A 19,930-nucleotide genomic window follows, 5' to 3' on the forward strand; every position below is an offset into this window, starting at 1 on the left:
TTAATGAGGCAGGTGAGCAAATCCCTGCCCCGAGCAGCAGGCAGAGACAGGAGTCACAGCAGGGGACAGACAGATTTATTATGTTTCTGGGAGCAGCGCCATTACATGTTGCTGGGGATAAGGTCACCCCCTGCAGCCAGAGCACAGAGATGGGCTGGGATGGTTATTCAAAGTGATGGGAACAAGAAGCTGCAGCCAAACCCCCGGGATCTGCTGCCAGCATGGGGTTCCATGGGTCGCTGCAGCATTCGTGCAGCCAGCATCTGCCACAGCCACTTCCAAAACATCTTTCCAGCAACATTCTCAAGGGCCAGGGCCTGGCACAGGAGTCAGTGCAGCCTCTTGGCTCCCACCAGGGAAGGAAGGGCTTAAGACAAGAATAAATACAGCTTTCAAAGTCACCCTGACACCCCACCCACTGCTGCACAGCCTGGTGAAGGCGTTTACAGAAGATCTGTCAGCTGGAATCCAGCAAAGGAGCAGAGGCATCTGAAGGGTTAACACTGACTCGTTCGTATCCTGATCTCCTCCACCAGGCTCTCCCTTCGAACATTGACCTACACAGGGGGAGAAAAATTCCTTCAATACAACTCCAGCAGCTTGACACGTCACCAGTTGTGGCCCTGTGTCTCAGGAGGTCACACCAAGGTGTCCCCAGTCTCTCTGCAGGGACTGAATGGGCTGCAGCAGCCACAGAGCTGAACCTGTAAGGGCAGGCACACACCAGCAACCCCAGTAAACCCTCTCCTGCATGATGGTTGTAAGAATGCTGCTCTTCCCACACTTTCCTATTGGCTCCTAAGTTACTGATCCATGCAGTGATCTTAGCTAGTGACTGAGGCACTGATTCCAGTGCTGCCCGTTTTGGGAATCTGTCCTGAGGTAACAGGCACAGAGCAGCCCTGCAGTTCAGGGCTAACCAAGCTCTGTCTCACTCATTCCAAGAGTGCCACTGAATCACTCCTGCATGCTCCAGGCTCCCAAACTGAGCAGTTCAAGGAGGCCACATGATAGGAAACTCCCCAGAGCTGGACACAACAGCACTTCATGACTCCAGGAAGCTGCAAGGAACTGGAATACGGGGTGCTACAGAATTTGCAGGAAACACCACTGGGTGTGCAGGGTTGGGCTGCAGGGTCTCACAGCCAACCCCACCGTGCCACAGGCCGTACCTCCTCCCTGGTTGCCACGATCCGCAGCTTGACGACTCCATCCTTGAGCTCCTGCTCACCCACAATGGCAACGAGAGGGATGCCTGTCTCCTCACAGTACTGCAGCTGATTCAGCAGCTTGGGGTTCTTCTTGTACAGCATCTCTGCCTGGGAGAAAGCCAGAGCACAAACCATCAGACTGGGATGTTTCACTGGAAGGCTGGGCACCAGCTTCAACAAGGCCTTGCATTTACAGGGCTAACCAAGCCCTGCTGCCCAGCCCTGATTTGGGACACTGAGAAGAGGAAGGCTCTATTGAGGAAGGCAGTGTCTGCTCCCCACCTGCTCCCTGTAACTCCTTCCCACAGCAATGCCAGATCTGCTCCATTCCCAGACAGAGTGAACCAGGCAGCTCTTGGCTTTGCCATCAGCCAGTCATACCTTGATTCCAGCATCCCACAGTTCGGAGATAAGCCTCAGTCGCTCTTCAAGGAGCTTCTTTTGGGCAGAAGCCACCAGCACCTGTGTCTCTGTTGTCCTGATCTTTTCCTCAGAGGCCTGGAGAGGGGACAAGACCCAGAAGATGCCACAGACACACCAAGACACCTGAGATTCTATGAGCAGGATGAGTAACCACTCAGCTCCATCAATCTAGCAGTGAAAAGGGCTGAGCTCAGAGGGATCAACAGCCTTAACTCAGACTCAGAGAGATCCCACAGATCCCATCCTAGAGCACAATCAATTGTCCATGGTGCGTGCTTAACACAGCCTCCCTCATGTTTCTCCACACCCAAGGGCCTCCTAAATATCTGCACCAAGCAGTTCAGAAGCAACACACCCAGGAGAAGGTAGACACAGGCAGCTGCCTGCTCTTCAGCTGAGGATGAAACTATGGGTTAAACAGCAGCAGGCTGAATCCTCCACCAGCCCCTGTGGCAGATGTTGGATACTCCATGTGGCATTTCCCTGCTGCCTTGCTGAAGGGAGAAGCTTTTAAAAGGTCACCTGCAAAGGAACAAACCTGGCCAGGTCTGGAGGTGGTGGGGGAGGAATTCAGTTTCTATTTAGAAATTCCAGTTGTGTCTGGCTGCCAAGAGAGAACGAACACCAGGCTTCTGGGGGAGGGGATATGTAGCCCATTTTGGGAGCTTACAAAGACCTATTTAACACCCATTGATTGGAATGGAGAACAGTACAACTTTGAGGACAGTGATGAGGAAAAATCTATCTGGGAAACCCCTAGAGGCACTGCTGTTCCTGCCCTGGAACATGTGGTACCTGTCTGGTCTCTGTAGTGCCACAGGCAGGACAAATGGATGTGTGAGGCTGCTGCCTTACCAAGGAGGATGTGGGCTCACGTGGATGCCTAATGCAGTGGGGAACACTAAGGTACCTGTCCCTGCTGAGGATTAAAGTGCCCCCACCAGCTGCAGCTGGAGAAGCCATGTCTGGGGGCTGTGGGAACAAGGGTCTTGTTTTCAGTGGGAACCCCAGATACCACCCACCAGGCCAGAGAGAACTGGAGGTTATATCCTGCTTCTGACTCCTGGTGCAGAGCACAGCAGAGGCCTGGCTGGTTTCTCCAAAGGCTGGGGCAAGGAACACAAACTTCAGCATCTGCTGGAGTGGGGGATTAACCATGCTTAGCTCAGCACCAAAGGCACCCACCTCCAGTCTCTGCTCCAGGATGGAGAAGATGCGCTCGATGCCGATGCTGACCCCCACGCAGGGCACCTTGCGGCCCTTGGCATCAAACATGCCCACCAGCCCGTCATAGCGGCCGCCTCCGGCCACGCTGCCCACGCTGAGCGGCTCCTCCAGGTGCTCGTGGTCCTGCTGCAGCAGCACAGCCTCAAAGATCACCCCCGTGTAATAGTCCAGGCCCCGTGCCAGGCTCAGGTCGAAGGAGATCTGCGGGGCACAAGGGCGGCCCCGTCACCGCCCGCTCGGGGCCCGGCGGGGCAGCTCCCCCTCCTGCCCCACAGCTCCTCACCTTCCCCGTGATGCCAAACAGGGTCAGGTACTCAAACAGCAGCTTCATGTCCCCCAGCCCTTCCTTGGCCACCTTGTTCTGGGATAGCTTTGGGTCCTGGAGAAGCTGCTCGATCAGGTCCAGCCCACCTGTGGGGACCAGCCGTGCCTCAGCTGTGCCAGGGCAGCAGCACCGGGCACGGTGCCCCCAGCCAGCCAGGGCTGTGCCCTGCACCTTCCATGCCCAGCCCTGAACAGGGCCAAGGGCAGCACCCTGTGGTGCTCACTCACCGTGGAGCTGGACATACTCCCCGATGCGATCAGCAGCCTCGGGAGAGAGCCCCTTCTCTCCCACCATCTCACTCCTCACTTCTTCCCATGGCACCTGTGAGGGGAGAGAAGGACATCAGCCACTGCACCAGGGACAGGGGCTCTCCTCTGCATGGCAGAATCCCACCATCATGGTTAGAAGGTGGATGAGAGAAGTAGCAGCTCTCAGAGCACAGTCATGTGTGCATAACTCCATTTCTTGTACCTCTGCACAGCCTGTCTGTATCTCAAACCTATAAAAATACCTATAGTTTGATTTCTGACCAGAATCAAATATCAGCACTGTATAACCACCAAGTCTGAGACCCATCTTGCTGCTGTGATTTCCCTAGTTAGGTACTTAGTCATAAATACAACTCAGAAATGTGTTGCTGGTCATGGAAATCACCTGCAAAGGTGTGAGCTATTGCTTGGGTAATGGAAAAAACCCAATGGAACCATAATATACTGCCATTTTCCCACTGACCACGAGTCAGAGAACCAGCATCTTGATCTCATCCAGATAAATCACAAGGAAATTATCCCATCAGAAAGAAGCCCAGTGCTCCTTTCCCACTGCTTTTCTACATTTATACAGCCCCAAACTCCAAACTCTGGTCATGCCTCTGCAATGGATCTCTGCTAATAGGGTTGTGAGTGAGACCCCCTCCAGCTGCCTTCATTTAATCATCTGGTGAGTCCTCCACAGGGAAAGGTAGTTCACCCTTCAACAAAGAACCATGACCACATGTGATGACACACAAGCTGCTGTTTTTAACATGCCCTAGCCTAATTTGGTGCAGGTTTTCATGAGCCTGGTTCATAAGCAGCAACACCTTGAGCAGGTGAAGATTTGGATATTGAACCTCCTATGTGAACAGCATTTTTCCCCTCCCACCTTTCTTTTCATCAGGACCTCATGGGATAGTGGATAACAAAACAGAGGATCCACTCTTCCCATGTGAATGCTGTGCCCTGCATGTATCCCCTGCAGGGAAAGGTGGGAACAACTGGATGCTTATCAGCATTTTGCAGCCAATTCTCACGGACCATGGCTCATTCACTGAGACTCCAGCAGCAGCAGATGCAGCCTGGGGCTCCAGCCCATACCTTATCCAGCTTGTCAACGCTGGAGCAGATGGTTCGGAATTTGCTGTCCGGGACCCCACACACTGCAAACATCCCATCAAGGATGCGCCGGTCGTTCACCTGGGGAAAGGGAGAACATCAGGAATTATGAACTCAAGCAGATGCTTCAGCCTTGTCCTGCTTCACTCTCCTGTAGTTTTAAGCATGGAAGAGAATATAGGAGACGTATGTGAAGGGGTTTTTTTGCTATTTGTAATTTTTATTTCCCATTCTTGGGGAGCTGAGCTTCCCAGAGCAGAGCAAATAGCACAACTGACATCTACCAAGCCTGGGCAGAGCCATCACACTTCCTTCTAGAGCCACAGACACCTCCACTCAACAGAAAAAAAACCCATCAGGGCCTCTGAGTCCCCTCGTGTGGACATGTAAAAACAGCTCAGGAATGGACCACAGCCAAGGAGATGAATTCAGAGTATTACCTTACACTGTCAGCCTAAAAGAAAAGGGACATCTGGTTATATTATATCATCAATGAGGATTTATTTTTTCATGACAGTATAGTGAATTCTATAGCTTAATTATGCTCTGTAAGAGCACATAGTTAAGGCCAAAGACTCAGCTGCATTCAACATTTCTCATGGGTAGTGAGAATGTCTACAATGAGTTAGGAACAAAGAAACTGCACAGGAATTTGGAATCCTCTAACATCAACATGAACGATAAAGTGCCTTGTGGGAGACAAGAATAACCACAGCAGGTTATTCTGTTGCTCTCCACTGCAGGAGTGTCTGCACCCTCAAAGGCACCACTGCCCAAACCCAGTTCCTTCATCTCACCCCAGACAGGTGCAAGGGGAAGTACCTGGCCCCTGCTCCATGGGGCTGCAACAGGAACACAACATCCAGCCTGCAGTGCCCAGGAATGGCCCAGCTCCAGGTCCCTCACAGATCCCACTGTCTCCTGTGCATCCAGCACTCCTACCCATTGCTCTACTGCACCTGTGCACCCTTCTCATCCTGCCTCACCTACACATCAAGCACCATCTGCTACCATCCCAAGGGAACAGAGGTGTCTGGAAGCAGATAGCAGGCTCAGCCTACAGTAGGGCACAACTCTTGGTCTAGAAAATGCTTCAGCTCCAAAAATGACTTGGTGGAAAGGCAGGAGTCTGCAGGCAACACCACACACACTGAGCAGATAAGGGCAGGATATCCTGGACCAGAGCCTGTTTTACTGCAGGAAGTGAATGTGACAATCACCTGCTTAGATAGATATTAGGAATAAATGTTTTATTATAGAAGTGGTGAGGCCCTGACACAGGTTATCCAGAGAAGCTGTGACTGCCCCACTCCTGCCAGTGTTCAGGATCAGGCTGGAAAGGGCTTAGAACAACCTGGGATAGTGGAAGGTGTCCCTGCCCATGGCAGGGTAATGGAACTGGATTATATTTAAGGTCCCTTCCAACCCAGACCATTCTATCATTGTAGCTGGCTGCTGGAATTTTGCAAGGGACCATGGTTAGTTCTGCAGAGAACACTGTCAGCTGCACCCTCAGGAAAACTCCTGTCATTCCCAGCCCAAAGCAAATCCAAGTGGAGGTCCAATCTTTAGCACAAGGGGAAGCTTCCAGGCAGAGGGGAAGGACAAACTTCTGGGTCAGGCCTTAGACTGGGAGCAGGTGCCACTGTGTAAAAGCACAGAACAATGACCACTGCTTCCCAGCATGGCACAGAGAACCCACACAGTCTCACCTTGATGACAAAGTCCCCCAGCTGCAGGTCACTGAGGATCTCGTGCACGATCTTGAGGCACTCGGCGTCGGGAATCATGGGGTCAAACTGCCCGGCAATGTCAAAGTCCTGGGAGCACAGGAAAAGGCAGTGAGCAATTCAGCACCTCAGCCTGGCTGCAGAAAAACACCTTCAACTGCTGGGAACAGCAGCTTGTGTACAAAACCCTACAGAACTGGGATGTGAGGGAGCACTATCCCTTACAGAGTCAATCCAGAAGGGACAGGACGTGGGTTAGGACCTCTACCATGGCAGGCAGCAGTGCTCTCATGTCCACTGCATTTCAAAGAGTTTGTACACTGCAGTTGTTGTGTGATACTCTGAAACAGAGATCCTCAAACAACAACAAAAAGGAGGAGCAGCAGTAAATAAATAGAATAAAGAAACCAGAAAAAAGAGGAACCAGAAAGTAGAGGGAAAATTACTTCTCATTTGCTATGACCTAAATGCCAAATGTTTCACTTTGATTCTTAGGATGCTTTTTGTAACACACATGCCAACCAAGTTAATGATTAGGGAAGGCAAGAGAAGTAAAACCAGTTTCAACTGCTAAGACACAAAAAGCAATCAGGAACCCTGAGTGGTCTCCACCAGAGATCACCACATGAACACATAGAACAACCAAAGCCCAACATCAAGAAGCTTTAATAGGCTGGGATCCCATGATTTGAAACACCATCAATGTTCAGAGAGAAATGAAACACAGAAGCCACAAGAGAGCCCATCTTCAATTCCTGTTTAGGAATCCCCAAATGCAAAGTGTTCTGTGAAAATTTGAGTTCAAGAATAATTTTCATTATGTGGATATATTTCAAGAGGGCTTCACCAAGCTCTCGAAATAAACTGGGGCATTGGAGGAAGAGATGGGATCACACAGTTAATTCCTGATTAGCTGAGTGCAATAAGGGCTGATGCAATCCTTGGGAAAGTTGGGTGAGGAAGTACAGGAAGTGTACAGGAAGTCAGGAAAGTGCTGATATCACTGCAAATGGCACAGATTAAATGTCACTGAAAAAAGAAAACCAAAACAGGGGCTGGTGAATTATATTGAAGAAAAGCTGCAGGAAAAGGTCCTAGGCTGAGAAAAGAATGAAAACATATCCAAGGAGAGAAGGTAACAGAGGTAACAGAGCTTGATTTATATGGTCTAAGGAGGGGAAGATTTTTCTAAACATTTTCCAAATGTTTACCTGGGAAAGGGGAAGAATACATATCGAGGGATGATAGCTAGTATTTTAAGAGCTGAACTCTTTAAACTAGAGGAAGGAAACAATCAGATACAAATAAATTTAGCCTGGATATTAGAAGACCATTTCTAGCTATCCTAGGAGTGAGATCTTGGAGTAGATGAGACAGGAGGCAATGACCCCAAGTCATCTGGAAACAGGAATCACCAAGCCAAAGCTGGAAGGTATTCCCAGGGGTTGTATAATGAAATAGGGATATTCTCAAACAAAATTAATTGTTTGCAATATGAGTCCCTGGGGATTGTAGAGCAGAGCAAAGCTGTTCCTTAGGGCTACCCTGAGAGAGGAACAAAGGAAATTGTTTTGTTACTTGTTCTGTTATTTGGCCTCTGGGTTTTTCCCTTCCTTTGAAGTTAAAACTGACTAAACATGGAAGGGAAGTACGGTATGTTACTGCCTTGCCTGGTTGGTGTGTCCTGCTAACACACCCAGAGCTGAACTGTTTTCCAGATTTGGGATCAGAAGGAAATTCTTCCCCACCACCCATCCAGCAAGCACCGTGGGATGGAGCAAGGAGCTGCCCTCCCATGCAGTGCAAAGGAGGTGATACCTGGGGGCTCTGACAAAGTTCCACACCATGCCAGCACTGTGTCACAGCTGTCACACCCACTCTCCCACCCTCCAGGTGTTTTTCACACTCATAAGGACACACTAAGGATCTTTAGTTCTGGGTTCCCACACTGAAGGATCACACTGGTGGATCCTTCAGTGTGGGAATCCAGAACATCCCTCTGGCTGTCCTGGACAGCCAAGATCCCTGCCAGGGGGCTCAGAGACCCTGGCACAGAGACCAAAACACCTGTGGGTTTGGTTATGACCCATGGAGCAAGTTACCAACCTTATATGAAGATCAGCAAGCCACAACAGTTTAGGTAGAATAATAGTGAAGTTATCACAGGGTGGAAAAGTAGATTTTGGAATTTTTGCTATGGGGGTTCAGGAGGCAAGATGGAGGGATCTGGGCATGTCCAGCCTTTCTCCTTCTTCTTCTTGGCCTCTATCTTCTGCTGTGATGTTGGCACTTACAGATTGGTTTACAGTAGAAGCTCACTGTCTAACATAAGTGATAGGTATTGGAAAGTAATACCTAAGTAAACATGGTATATGTAAAGTACACATGGTATATGTAAAGTAAACATGGTATATGTAGTTTTTAGTATAAAGACATAACACTGCCCCAGGGGCAGGCAGAGTGCCTGGAACTGTCCTGCTGGATGGACCTCAGCAGGGCAGAAAGAAATTTTTTATAGGTAAGACACAATAAACAACCTTGAGACCGAGAACTGAAGAGCTCCGACTCATTCTTCAAGTGCTCGGGCTGGGAAAAGATTTTTAACAATCTCGGGGTCACAGAGACCCAGAACGGCCCCGAGACTTCAGAGCTTTCCACAGGCACAGGGAAGGGTAACTCAGCTGTTATTTCAGCAGTGCCATGTGCCCACAGGCAGTGCCCAGCCCAGCCTGTCCCAGCAGTGTCCCTGCCCACAGCCACACTCACACACTGGTAGAACTCGCGGTAGCGGCCGCGGGTCATGGCCGGGTTGTCCCTCCTGTAGACCTTGGCAATGTGGTAGCGCTTGATGTTGGTGATCTTGTTCATGGCCAGGTAGCGAGCAAAGGGCACCTGAGACAGAGCTAAGGATGGACACCAGAAGGGATCACCCCCCTGTTATCATTCACAGGCAGTGCTGGGTCTTCACTGCCTCCCACCCACCAAAGAACTGATAAGACACAGCTGGATTTATGTAGTGAAAGTCCTATGTATTGGATAAGTGCGTCCTAGTTGCTCTAAATGAGCCACAGCTGTGAAGTCCTTAGTTGGGCAGCAGCTGTGGCTGGCAAAGATAACTGGGATAAAAGGGGGTGGGTCGAGAGCCTAGGAGGAGCCCCTGTGAAACCATGAGGAAATATGCAGCAGAGAGGAGCTGCATGGTAGGAAACCAGCTAGAAGGTATGGACTTTAAGATGGGACTCTAGAAATATAATACAATAATTGGTGACCCTGACGTGATGGAGGTATGCAGCCTGAAGAGCTGTGGAAAATAGGACAGCCTGAGAGCTGTAGCAGCCTGAAGAGCTGTGGAAGATTGTGTGTATTGTACTTGTGTGGTGTATGAGGCCTTTGAGTCTTAGGATAAAACATGCATTGTAAAGGAAATGATATATTGTACTTGAATATCTATATTGTATTTGAATACATCTGTTAGTAATAGAAAAAAGGGGGAAATGTAGTGAGAGTCCTATGTATTGGATAAGTGGGTCCTAGTTGCTCTAAATGAGCCACAGCTGTGAAGTCCTTAGTTGGGCAGCAGCCGTGGCTCATTTGGAATAACTAGGACCCACTTATCCAATACACAGGACTCTCACTACAGATTTATCCCAGCTCCCCAAGGTCTGCACATGCTGCCTCCAAGTGTCCCTTCAGGATTATTCCAGCAGCACCTTGGGCTGGATCTCAGTCTCACATGGTACTGCAGCAGCCTGCTCTGGGAACCCTGCCTGGGAGAAACCACACTCACACAGATCTTCTGTACTTCCACACACATGGGGCATGATGCTGTGGCAGAGGAGGGCCAGGATGGATGCCAGGAAAAGGTTCTTCCCCCAGAGGGTTGTTGGACATGGGCACAGGTTCCTCAGGGAAGTGGTCATGGCACCAGAACTGAGAGAGCTCAAGGAGCATTTGGAAAATGCTCTCAGTGTCCTGAGCAGGGTCAGGAATTGGACTTAATGATCCTTGGGGTCATTTCCAACTCAGGATATTCCATGATTCTAAGCATTCCTTCACCAAACAGAAGCAATGCAGAGTAAATAACCAAGCAAGGGTTCTGCAGCACTGAACCACACTGCCTGCTCATGCTCTCCTGTCAGTTTGGGGTCCCTCCTCCCCCTCAGGACAGTGCTGCCCCAAAAGGAGGGCTGCCAAGGCCCCTCAGCACCAGCTGTGGCAGGATACTGTCAGGTCATAGCGCAGGGACAGCAGCTCTCCTCCCTGATCCTTTAGATCATAGATGAGCTTCGAGTCTTCACCGTATTTCCCTGTCAGTGTCTCCTACAACAAAACACACGAACAAACAGCATCTTCAGTGACAGGGATCAGCCCTAGAGCACACAGAAAACAAGGAGAAACAGGGAGAATGCCTAGGAAGGCAAGGAAACTCAGCTGTCAGCACTGTGAGCTGCTCAGCCAGCCTGCTGTGTCCTCACCCACCTTCAGCTCGAACACGGGCGTGTCGATGACCTCGGCCCCGTGGCGCTTGAAGCAGGAGATGATGGCTTTGAAGGCCCTCTCACGGATGGCCATCTCCTTGGGGCCAAAATCCCGGGTGCCCTGGGGGGAGGGAACAAAAGGAGCAAAGCACACTTTGGGCTAGAGGCATGACATGAGAAGGATGCTGCCATACTGCTAACAAAGCCAGAGAGAGCAGCTCCAGACACCAGATATTGGTAAACAGCACTAAAAATGCTGGAAAACATCAGGACACAGCTCAGACAGAGTCTGCCATGGTCTGCAGAGTGAAACCTAAGTCAGGAGTTTCACAGTACAGGAAACAAAGGGGATGAAACAGATCCAGCAGTCAGAACTCAGTGCTTTTGAGCCTGACAGTGCAACCAGCACCTGTCCTCAGCTCTGATGCAAGCCTGTTAGCCAGAACCCTGCCCAGTGAGCCACCCCAAAGGTGGAAACAGAGGACAGACCTGCTCTGAAACTGTGCAACAACCATCAGCTCTGCAATTTCCAAACAGAGAGAAAAATCACCTTTCAAAATGCAACACCTGTGAAATGTCTGTCTGTATTCACAGGGCCATGCACCCTTTCCATTTCTTTGGTGTCAAGGATCACAGAATTATTTCAATCACCACCTTCATGCTCTCAGTAACATAAAAATCATTGTTATAAGCTAGACCTCCAACTTTCACTTCATAAAACCTGTTAGGCAGCAGGAAGCACTCCCACACAGATCACTCAGATGGCCTTCAGCTGCCTTTGACAAGCCTGAGATAGGCTGGAAACATAACTGAGCTGCAAAACCCCCTTCTTCCTACTTTAAAACAGTGAAATACCCTTTCACTTTCCAGGCATGACACCACAATTACATTCAACAAAACATATCATAAAGGAAATGGACCAAGGGACAGTTTTGAGACTTTTAAATATTGGGAATAAATTCTTCTCTGTGAGGTTGCCCAGAGAAGTTGTGGCTGCCCCATCCCTAGAAGTGTCCCAGGCCAGGCTGGAGGGGCTTGGAGCAAGCTGGGATAGTGGAAGGTGTCCCTGCCATGGCAGGGCGTGGAACAAGATGGACTTTAAGGGCCTTCCAACCCAAAGTACCCCATGTGTCTATGATTTCCTGTGTCAGTGGCACCACCATAGCCTGGCTTGTTTATGAACAGATTCACAACTGTCTCCACAGCACAGCATGGGAGCAGGTGGTCTCTGATCAGCTGCCAGTGGTGAAACAGGTTACAACGTATTTCAGCAGAAATTGCATTACGGACAATATTTTCAGGGGCCTGGAGGCTGAAAAACTACTTGTAAAGGAAGGGTCCTTCCACAAAAGGACACAAATTCCAGCAGCTGGCCAGACCTGTTCAGTAAATGAGCCCCTCAGACCAAGGACAGATATGAGCCCCCTCACACTGAGGGCCCACAATAATTAGGAAGGAATTTCCTGATCACACCAGCGGTGGTTGGAATGTCACAGAAACACCCAGAAGTCTCTAAGGTGTGAGTATCTGGGCTGAATGTTGTCAGGAAATGTCTTCATCCCTCTCCCCCTCGCTGCTAAAAGCGAAAGTGGAAACAGAAATGTGAACAAAGACAGGTGTGGCCATGCTGGCCCTTGGCTCACAGATGTGTGGGGGTGCTGGCTGTGTGTCTGGGGGAGGACAAGCACATGGAGGGGCACAGGAGAGGGGAGTTACCTTTGGGGTCTTCAGCACAAACTTGTGCTTCCCTTCATCTGTCCCCAGCTGTGCCTTCATCTCGAGCAGCTTTGCCACTTCCTTTGCAATCTGGGGATGGAGAAGGAGGAGCTGGGGATAAGACCACCCACCAGCCCCAGCCCATGCCTTCCCCAGTACCTTCAACCCCAGCACTCCCAGCGCACTTGCACTCCACAGCCACAATACACCCACTGTTCCCAGTTTCTCAGCAACCAGAGGGACATTCCCTGCTCCCACTTCCCATTTCTCATACACGCACCCCTAGCTCAGCCACGCAAACACCCCCACCATTCCCTGACTCCCACGACCTCCATTACCACTCACAGCTATCTCCCCAGGCCTATCCCCACCACCACCAGCTCCTGCTACACGCACCAGCATCGGCTGTTCCAGCATCCTCCGTTCCAGCATCCTCCTCTCAACCATCCTTCCCTTCAATCCAGCACCGCTATCCCCGCTTCCCACCACGAGTCTCCTCCGCACCCTCAGCCCTTCCATTTCCCAGCGCTGCACTCCCACCTTTCCCGGCCCCTCTTTTCCCAATGCCGCCAGCCCTGGCCCGGGAGTCCCCTGACACCGGAGCCCCCCTCACACACCGGCACTCCCAGTTCTCCCCCCAGCCTCAGCCCCGCCGCCCTCTCCCAGCCCAGCACCGGCGCCCGCAGCTCCCTCATGCCCCACTCGCCCGTCCCAACACCGCCCCATTCTCATTCTCCGCCGCTCCCAGCCATAGTGCTGCTCCCCCAGCACCCTGTTCCGGGAATACCGGAGCTCCCGCACCTCGTCAGCATCGGCCTTGTCCTGTTTGAGCCTCCGCACGGTCTCCGCCTGGGCCCGCACCGCCGCCTCCTCCGCCATGGCGAGGCCGCGCCCGCCCCGCGCACGCGCAATTCCCGCGCCGCCGCCGCCGCGCACGCGCAGCGCCGCCACCGCGGGGAAAGGAAAGGCGGAGGGCGCGGTTTGGGTTTATTATCGGGGTTTTTGTTTAATGTATAAAAATACAGTGTTCCCACGCGCGCCCCGACCTGCACGGCTGCTCCAGCCGCTCGCTGTGTCCCGCGGTGATGGGATTCAAGTTCCTTCAGGGCGCCCCCGCAGCTCCGCGCCCGCCGGCAGTGCCCGGCTGCGGGCTGGGACCGGCATCGGCTGCGGGCTGGGATCGGCCGCGGGTCCGGGTCGGGACCGGCCCCGCTGCCCGAACAGGGTCGAGGGTCCCTTCCACTGCCCCCTTCCTGAGCTGGCAGGTCCCCAACACACCACGGATTCCCCCTCCCAAATCTCGAGTTCCACCTGATCCTATACTTGAGCTTCACCGCATCCATCAGTGCCACCACCACCTCCAGTGACGGAAATGGCCAAACAGGGACTGCAGGATTAGGAACCCACAAACTTGACCTTCAGAGCAGCTAACCAGAAGGTTAACCTGGTGACTGCACCGTCCATAGCTGTTAAAACCGTCTTACTCCTCAGTTCTCACTGCCTGAGCCGAGGCAATGAGCCTTAGGCCAGGGGATGTCCCCAGACCCGGCAGGCAGGGAGGGGCTGAGGACGCTGCAGGGTTCCAGCCATGCAGTTCTGCCAAGCAGCTCCAGCCAGAGACGTCCTCAGGGCTCCAGCCTTCTCCTGATCTCATCAATTAGCTTTTCTCTGGGGATATCAACCTACAAAGCAAACAGAGCAGCAGTAGAGAAGAGCACTTTTAAGGACTTAGTGAGGATACCAATGCAGTTTGTGACTGGTTTTCTGGAGTCACCCAATAGATCCGTGCTATGGCCTCCCAAAGGAACGCTGAGGGAAAACCCAGAGCTCTCCAGTGATCTCCAGAGTCTGGAAGTACTTTAAAACCTGGGGTAAAAGGGCATTCTCACCTCCTTTCTTGTTGCAACATCTCGCAGCTTGACAACTCCATCTGCCAGCTCCTGCTCTCCCACAATGGCAGCAAGGGGGATCCCTGTGTCCTCACAGTACTGCAGCTGCTTCAGCAATTTGGGATCCTTCTTGTACAGCATCTCTGCCTAGGAGGGAATGGAAAGGGTGAACAACTAACCCAACTTTGCTCTAATGGATACTGCAGTAAAGCACCAAAACCCAAACCCTGCAGCAACCACTTTACTGCTCTGCCTGCCTAGATCTAAAGGTTGGACTTGATGATCTTAGAGGTCTTTTTCAACCCGAATGACTCTGTGAGCTCAGACAGGCCCAGATCTTGGAGAGACACACAACTAATGAGGTTGGTCTTGCTGTGCTACAGCTCTCTTCAGGCTCTCCCTCCCTCACCTGTGACACTGCCAAGCCCAAGTCATTCCTTTACCTTGATCCCTGCATCCCACAGCTCAGAGATGAGCTTCATTCTGGCAGCAAGAAGGTGTTTCTGAGGTGTAGCCACCAGCACTTGGGTCTCAGTTGTTCGAAGTTTCTCCCCAGAAGCCTGAAAGGATACACATGGAACAATGATGGGAGTGACTCTGTGGGAATCTGCAGCTCACAACACCTCAACTCATCTATCTCCAGACCTTAACTCAATCACTGACAACCTGAGCCCCTTTAATGAGCCCCCCAGAGATTCTGCATTGTGTCACACTGCTTAATTGTGTGCTTCTGTTCCTTGGGGACCCTGGCCAGCCTCCTGGATGGGACCAGGACAGCTTCCCAGTGTCTCCTTTGATTCTTCAGGTACAAGCACATTGCCTAAGCTTCACTTGCAAGGAATCACAGGCTTGGAACCAAACACAGAATGATGAATCTCCACAGAGGCTTTCCTGGGGTTTATTAGAGTGAGTTCACAGCTGTTACCAAATTCATTGCTTCAGAATCCCCAGGACAGAAAACTTCAGTGGCAAGACACAATAAAGTGACTGGGGCACAAAGCTCAGAGGCAGGCCCAGAGCTCAAGGCTGTCTCTAACATTTCCTTGACACCTCCTGAGAAATGCTGCCCTCAGCTGCCCACACCTGCATCCTGATGGGCTGCATAAAAGGACTCTTTTGTGCATCAATATTTAGGCATGGGAAGCGCCACCCCAAAATTATTTTCTCTTGAGCACTGTGGAGCTGGAGAATAAACAATTATTCTTCCTAGAGCCTTCCCCAACGCACTGTCTGCATCACCCACCTCCAGTCTCTGCTCCAGGATGGAGAAGATGCGCTCGATGCCGATGCTGACCCCCACGCAGGGCACCTTGCGGCCCTTGGCATCAAACGTGCCCACCAGCCCGTCATAGCGGCCGCCTCCGGCCACGCTGCCCACGCTGAGCGGCTCCTCCAGGTGCTCGTGGTCCTGCTGCAGCAGCACAGCCTCAAAGATCACCCCCGTGTAATAGTCCAGGCCCCGCGCCAGGCTCAGGTCGAAGGAGATCTGCGGGGCACAAGGGCGGCCCCGTCACCGCCCGCTCGGGGCCCGGCGGGGCAGCTCCCCCTCCTGCCCCACAGCTCCTCACCTTCCCCGTGATGCCAAACAGGGTCAGGTACTCAAACAGCAGCTTCATGTCCCCCAGCCCTTCCTTGGCCACCTTGTTCTGGGATAGCTTTGGGTCCTGGAGAAGCTGCTCGATCAGGTCCAGCCCACCTGTGGGGACCAGCCGTGCCTCAGCTGTGCCAGGGCAGCAGCACCGGGCACGGTGCCCCCAGCCAGCCAGGGCTGTGCCATGTCACAGACATCTTTTTGTGAAAATCTTTTCTTGAGATTTTTTCCTTTCTGAGGAGCTGAGGCCTCAGAAACAAAATGTAAACAATGGTTATCTGCTACTGTGGAATGCAACAGGTGGATCCGTGATTGGTCTCCTGTGGATGTTTAGATTTGGTGACCAGTCACGGCAGAGCTGGCTCTCGCTCTCTGTCCAAGCCAGCTGCCTTTGTTATCGTTCTTTTCTATTCTATTCTTAGCTAGCCTTCTGAAGAAACCTTTCTGTCATAGACATCTTTTGTGAAAAATCCTTTCTTTAGGATTTTTCCCCCTTCTGAAAAGCTGTGGCTTCAGCAACAAAATGTAAACAATGGTTATCTGCTGCTGTGGAATGCAACAGGTGGATGCATGATTGGTCTTGGGTGAATGTTTGGATTTACTGACCACTCATGGCAGAGCTGTTCTTGCTTTTTGCCTGGACACAAAACTTTGTTATTCATTCTTTTTCTATTCTTAGCTTAGCTAGCTTCTGAGAACTTTCCTCTCTATTCTTTTTAGTATAGTTATAATGTAATATATATATCATAAAATAATAAATCAAGCCTTCTGAACATGAAGTCAACATTCTCGTCTCTCTCTTCATCCTGAAGACCCTTGCAAGCCCTGTAACACCTTTCCTCCTCTTTCTTTTTAGTATAGTTATAATGTAATATATATATTATAAAATAATAAATCAAGCCTTCTGAACATAGAATCAACATTCTCGTTTCTTCCCTCATCCAAGAACCCTTGTGACCACTGTCACAGGGCCCTACACCTTCCATCCCCAGCCCTGAACAGGGCCAAGGGCAGCACCCTGTGGTGCTCACTCACCGTGGAGCTGGACATACTCCCCAATGCGATCGGCAGCCTCAGGAGAGAGCCCCTTCTCTCCCACCATCTCACTCCTCACTTCTTCCCATGGTATCTGTAGGGCACAGAATGGCATCAATTCCTGCACGATGTTCTCCTCACCCACTGCCTCCATCAGCCCACATGGGCACAACTTGTGTGGGACAACAGTCAGCAATCTTGCTAACCATGCCCCCCTCTCTCTTACAGGAATTTTTAACAAATCACCAGGCTTTATTCTTAATCAGGCCCAAGAACTCCTCAAATCCTTTACGGACCCCACCTCAGCTGCTGTGAAACTCTTCTCAACAAGAACAGCCACAACACTGCCCAGCCTAAGACATCCATCCCAAGACCAGAAGTGTCTCCCTATGAGTCCAGTGCTGACCTTGTCCAGCTTGTCTATGGTGCAGCAGGCAGGGATGAACTGGCTCTCTGGAACACCACAGACATCAAACACACCATTCAAAATCCTACGGTCGTTGACCTGGGGGAGGGAGAGGCATGCTAACCTTGGGGGTACCCTCTGATGTAATTTCTTTTTTTCCCAGTGTGTGGGAAGTTGCATCTGTTGGCATTTCCTCATGCCTTTCCCCCAGCACCCAAATTCCATGGGAAGAGAAGGTGTAGAAGTATGAAAACCACCCTGTGACTATATGGATCTAGTCAGCTACTGTAATTCTGCAGACTGTGGTCAGTCCTGGAGAGAGCTCTGCTGACTGCAGCCTCAAGAGAGCTCCTGGTATTCCCAGCTTAAGGCATGTCCAAGCCGAGGTCCAGCCTTTGCATATACACCATGAGGAGGTAGGGATGTGGGATGAACTTCTGGGTCTTGGAGTGGGAGGAAGTGCCACTGTGTAAAAGCACAGAACAATGACCACTGCTTCCCAGCATGGCACAGAGAACCCACACAGTCTCACCTTGATGACAAAGTCCCCCAGCTGCAGGTCACTGAGGATCTCGTGCACGATCTTCAGGCACTCGGCGTCGGGAATCATGGGGTCAAACTGCCCGGCAATGTCAAAGTCCTGGGGGCAGAAGAAGTGATGGGAGCTCCTGGCAGAGCCAGGGGGCCTTAGTCATGCACACCCTGCTGCTCTGCAGCAGCTGGAGAGGGAAAACCCTGCTGGCCCTGTGGCCTTGGTGGCAGCACTGGCACCACAACACTCACGCACTGGTAGAACTCGCGGTAGCGGCCGCGCGTGGTGGCCGGGTTGTCCCTCCTGTACACCTTGGCCACGTGGTAACGCTTCATCTTGGTGATCTTGTTCATGGCCAGGTAGCGAGCAAAGGGCACCTGGGCCCGAGGAGTTAAGGATGGGAACATGGATATCCTCAGAGCTGTAGAAGCTGAACCCCAAAGCCTCCCATCTCCCCTTCCCTTTGTCAGCCGCTTCCCAATTTTTGACACAACCATGGTGAGATTCTTGGGCTGTCCTGTGCAGGGTCATGAGCTGGACTTGGATGATTCTTACAGATCCCTTCCAATTTGTGATATTCTGTAACTCTACGACCTCTAGGGAGATCATCCCCGGGGTTGAGGATGAGTACAATGAACCACCAAAGCTCCTTCAACGCTAGGACAGCTCCGTTTCCTCATCCAGACCCACTGTGTGACAATGTCCCATACACAAGGACCGTCTCCTATCATTCCTCCCTCTCAGAGTGGGATCAGTGGGAATTCAATGCATGGCACAGCTATGTGGACATTGAAGGAAAGAGATGTTGTTGAGATGTGGAGGTTGAGAAGGGCTGGGATGAACACCTGCAGGTGGCACTAGCAAGGTGGGATAGGCACAGCAGAGGTGGAGATAAAACCAGTACAGTGGAGCATACTGGTGCATGTCCACAGCAGGAAGGGACTTTGCTGTGGGCCTGGCTGGGAGATGGTGTGAAGTCATGACAATGACAGCCAGACCAGCTGGGATGGCCAAGGGGGCTGCCATCACCCCAATGGGACCTGCAGGCAGGCCAGGGCAAGAGCGATCCTTCAAGGCAGAGGTGGCCACTACCTTGGTGCACCACCATCCTCTCAGGGTGCCACCATCCCCTTGGGAGCACAGGATACGGTGAGGTCGTAGCGCAGGGCCAGCAGCTCCCCTCCCTGGTCCTTCAGCTCGTAGATGAGCTTCGCTCCCTCCCCGTATTTCCCCACCAGCGTCTCCTGGGGAGGGACACAGGGGCTGGTGACCGGGTGGCTCTGGGCTGAAGGGTCCCCGAGGTGGGGCACGGAGCTCGGTCCCCACGAACCGGGCATTACACACAGACCCCTCCAGCCCCCTCGGACCTGAGCCCACCTCCCCGTCCCCCCAAAAAGCACCAAAAGTGAATGCCCAGCTGCCCTCCCCGCCTGGCCGTGCCCCGCACGGAGGGAGCTCCCAAAGCCGTCCCGAAGCCCCGGGGGCGCTCCCCGGTCCCACAGCTCCCGGGCGGGTCCGTTCCCCACACCGAGGGCGAGGAGAGCTCCCGTTGCGCCTCACCCGCAGCTCCAGCACGGGGGTGTCGATGGCGGCCGCCCCGTGCCGCTTGAAGCAGGACACCACGGCGCTCAGGAGCCGCTCACGGAGCGCCGCCTGCGCCGGTGCGTGGTCACGGGTGCCCTGCCCGGGATACAGAGCGGCCGTCAGCGGCAAGGGCGCGGGGGAACAGCCGGTACCCACCGGCGCCACCCCCGCTCCCCGCCTTTACCTTGGGTGTCTTCAGCACCGGCAGCCGCTCGCCGCCCGCCGCCGCCGCCCGCACCTGCCGGTACAGGGCTCCGCGGTCACCGGCCGGCAGCCAGGACCGGGCGAAGCTGCCGCGGTTGCCAGCGAGGCACAGCGGCCCGAGGCGGGGCCGTGCCGGCAGGCAGCGGGCGGCGGCGGCGAAGGGGCCGAGGCGCAGCATGGCCGGCACCGGGACACCGGGAGCGCCC

The 19,930-nt window shown here is 52.6% G+C and overlaps 2 protein-coding genes across 2 annotated transcripts; both read right to left on the reverse strand.

Moving 5' to 3' along the window:
* Positions 1–53: 53 nt before the first annotated feature.
* LOC131089932 (histidine--tRNA ligase, cytoplasmic) lies at positions 54–13,385 on the reverse strand. Its single transcript, XM_058034950.1, has 13 exons — positions 13,285–13,385; positions 12,484–12,573; positions 10,769–10,888; positions 10,514–10,609; positions 9,056–9,181; positions 6,272–6,379; positions 4,542–4,640; positions 3,414–3,507; positions 3,145–3,272; positions 2,820–3,062; positions 1,593–1,709; positions 1,173–1,319; positions 54–557 (listed from the first exon to the last, which is right to left on the reverse strand). The coding sequence occupies exons 1-13, from the start codon at positions 13,360–13,362 to the stop codon at positions 498–500; spliced, it is 1,506 nt and encodes a 501-aa protein (XP_057890933.1). The 5' UTR covers positions 13,363–13,385; the 3' UTR covers positions 54–497.
* A 273-nt stretch (positions 13,386–13,658) lies between these two features.
* Positions 13,659–19,902, reverse strand: LOC131089791 (histidine--tRNA ligase, cytoplasmic-like). The gene is made up of 12 exons (XM_058034754.1): positions 19,705–19,902; positions 19,497–19,616; positions 19,085–19,180; positions 18,188–18,313; positions 17,937–18,044; positions 17,405–17,503; positions 16,999–17,092; positions 15,941–16,068; positions 15,616–15,858; positions 14,816–14,932; positions 14,373–14,519; positions 13,659–14,165 (listed from the first exon to the last, which is right to left on the reverse strand). Exons 1-12 carry the CDS (start codon positions 19,900–19,902, stop codon positions 14,109–14,111), a joined length of 1,533 nt encoding a protein of 510 aa, XP_057890737.1. The 3' UTR covers positions 13,659–14,108.
* Between the last annotated feature and the right edge of the window lie 28 nt (positions 19,903–19,930).

The sequence above is a fragment of the Melospiza georgiana genome, chromosome 15, assembly GCF_028018845.1.
Source record: "Melospiza georgiana isolate bMelGeo1 chromosome 15, bMelGeo1.pri, whole genome shotgun sequence".
NCBI classification, from domain to species: domain Eukaryota; kingdom Metazoa; phylum Chordata; class Aves; order Passeriformes; family Passerellidae; genus Melospiza; species Melospiza georgiana.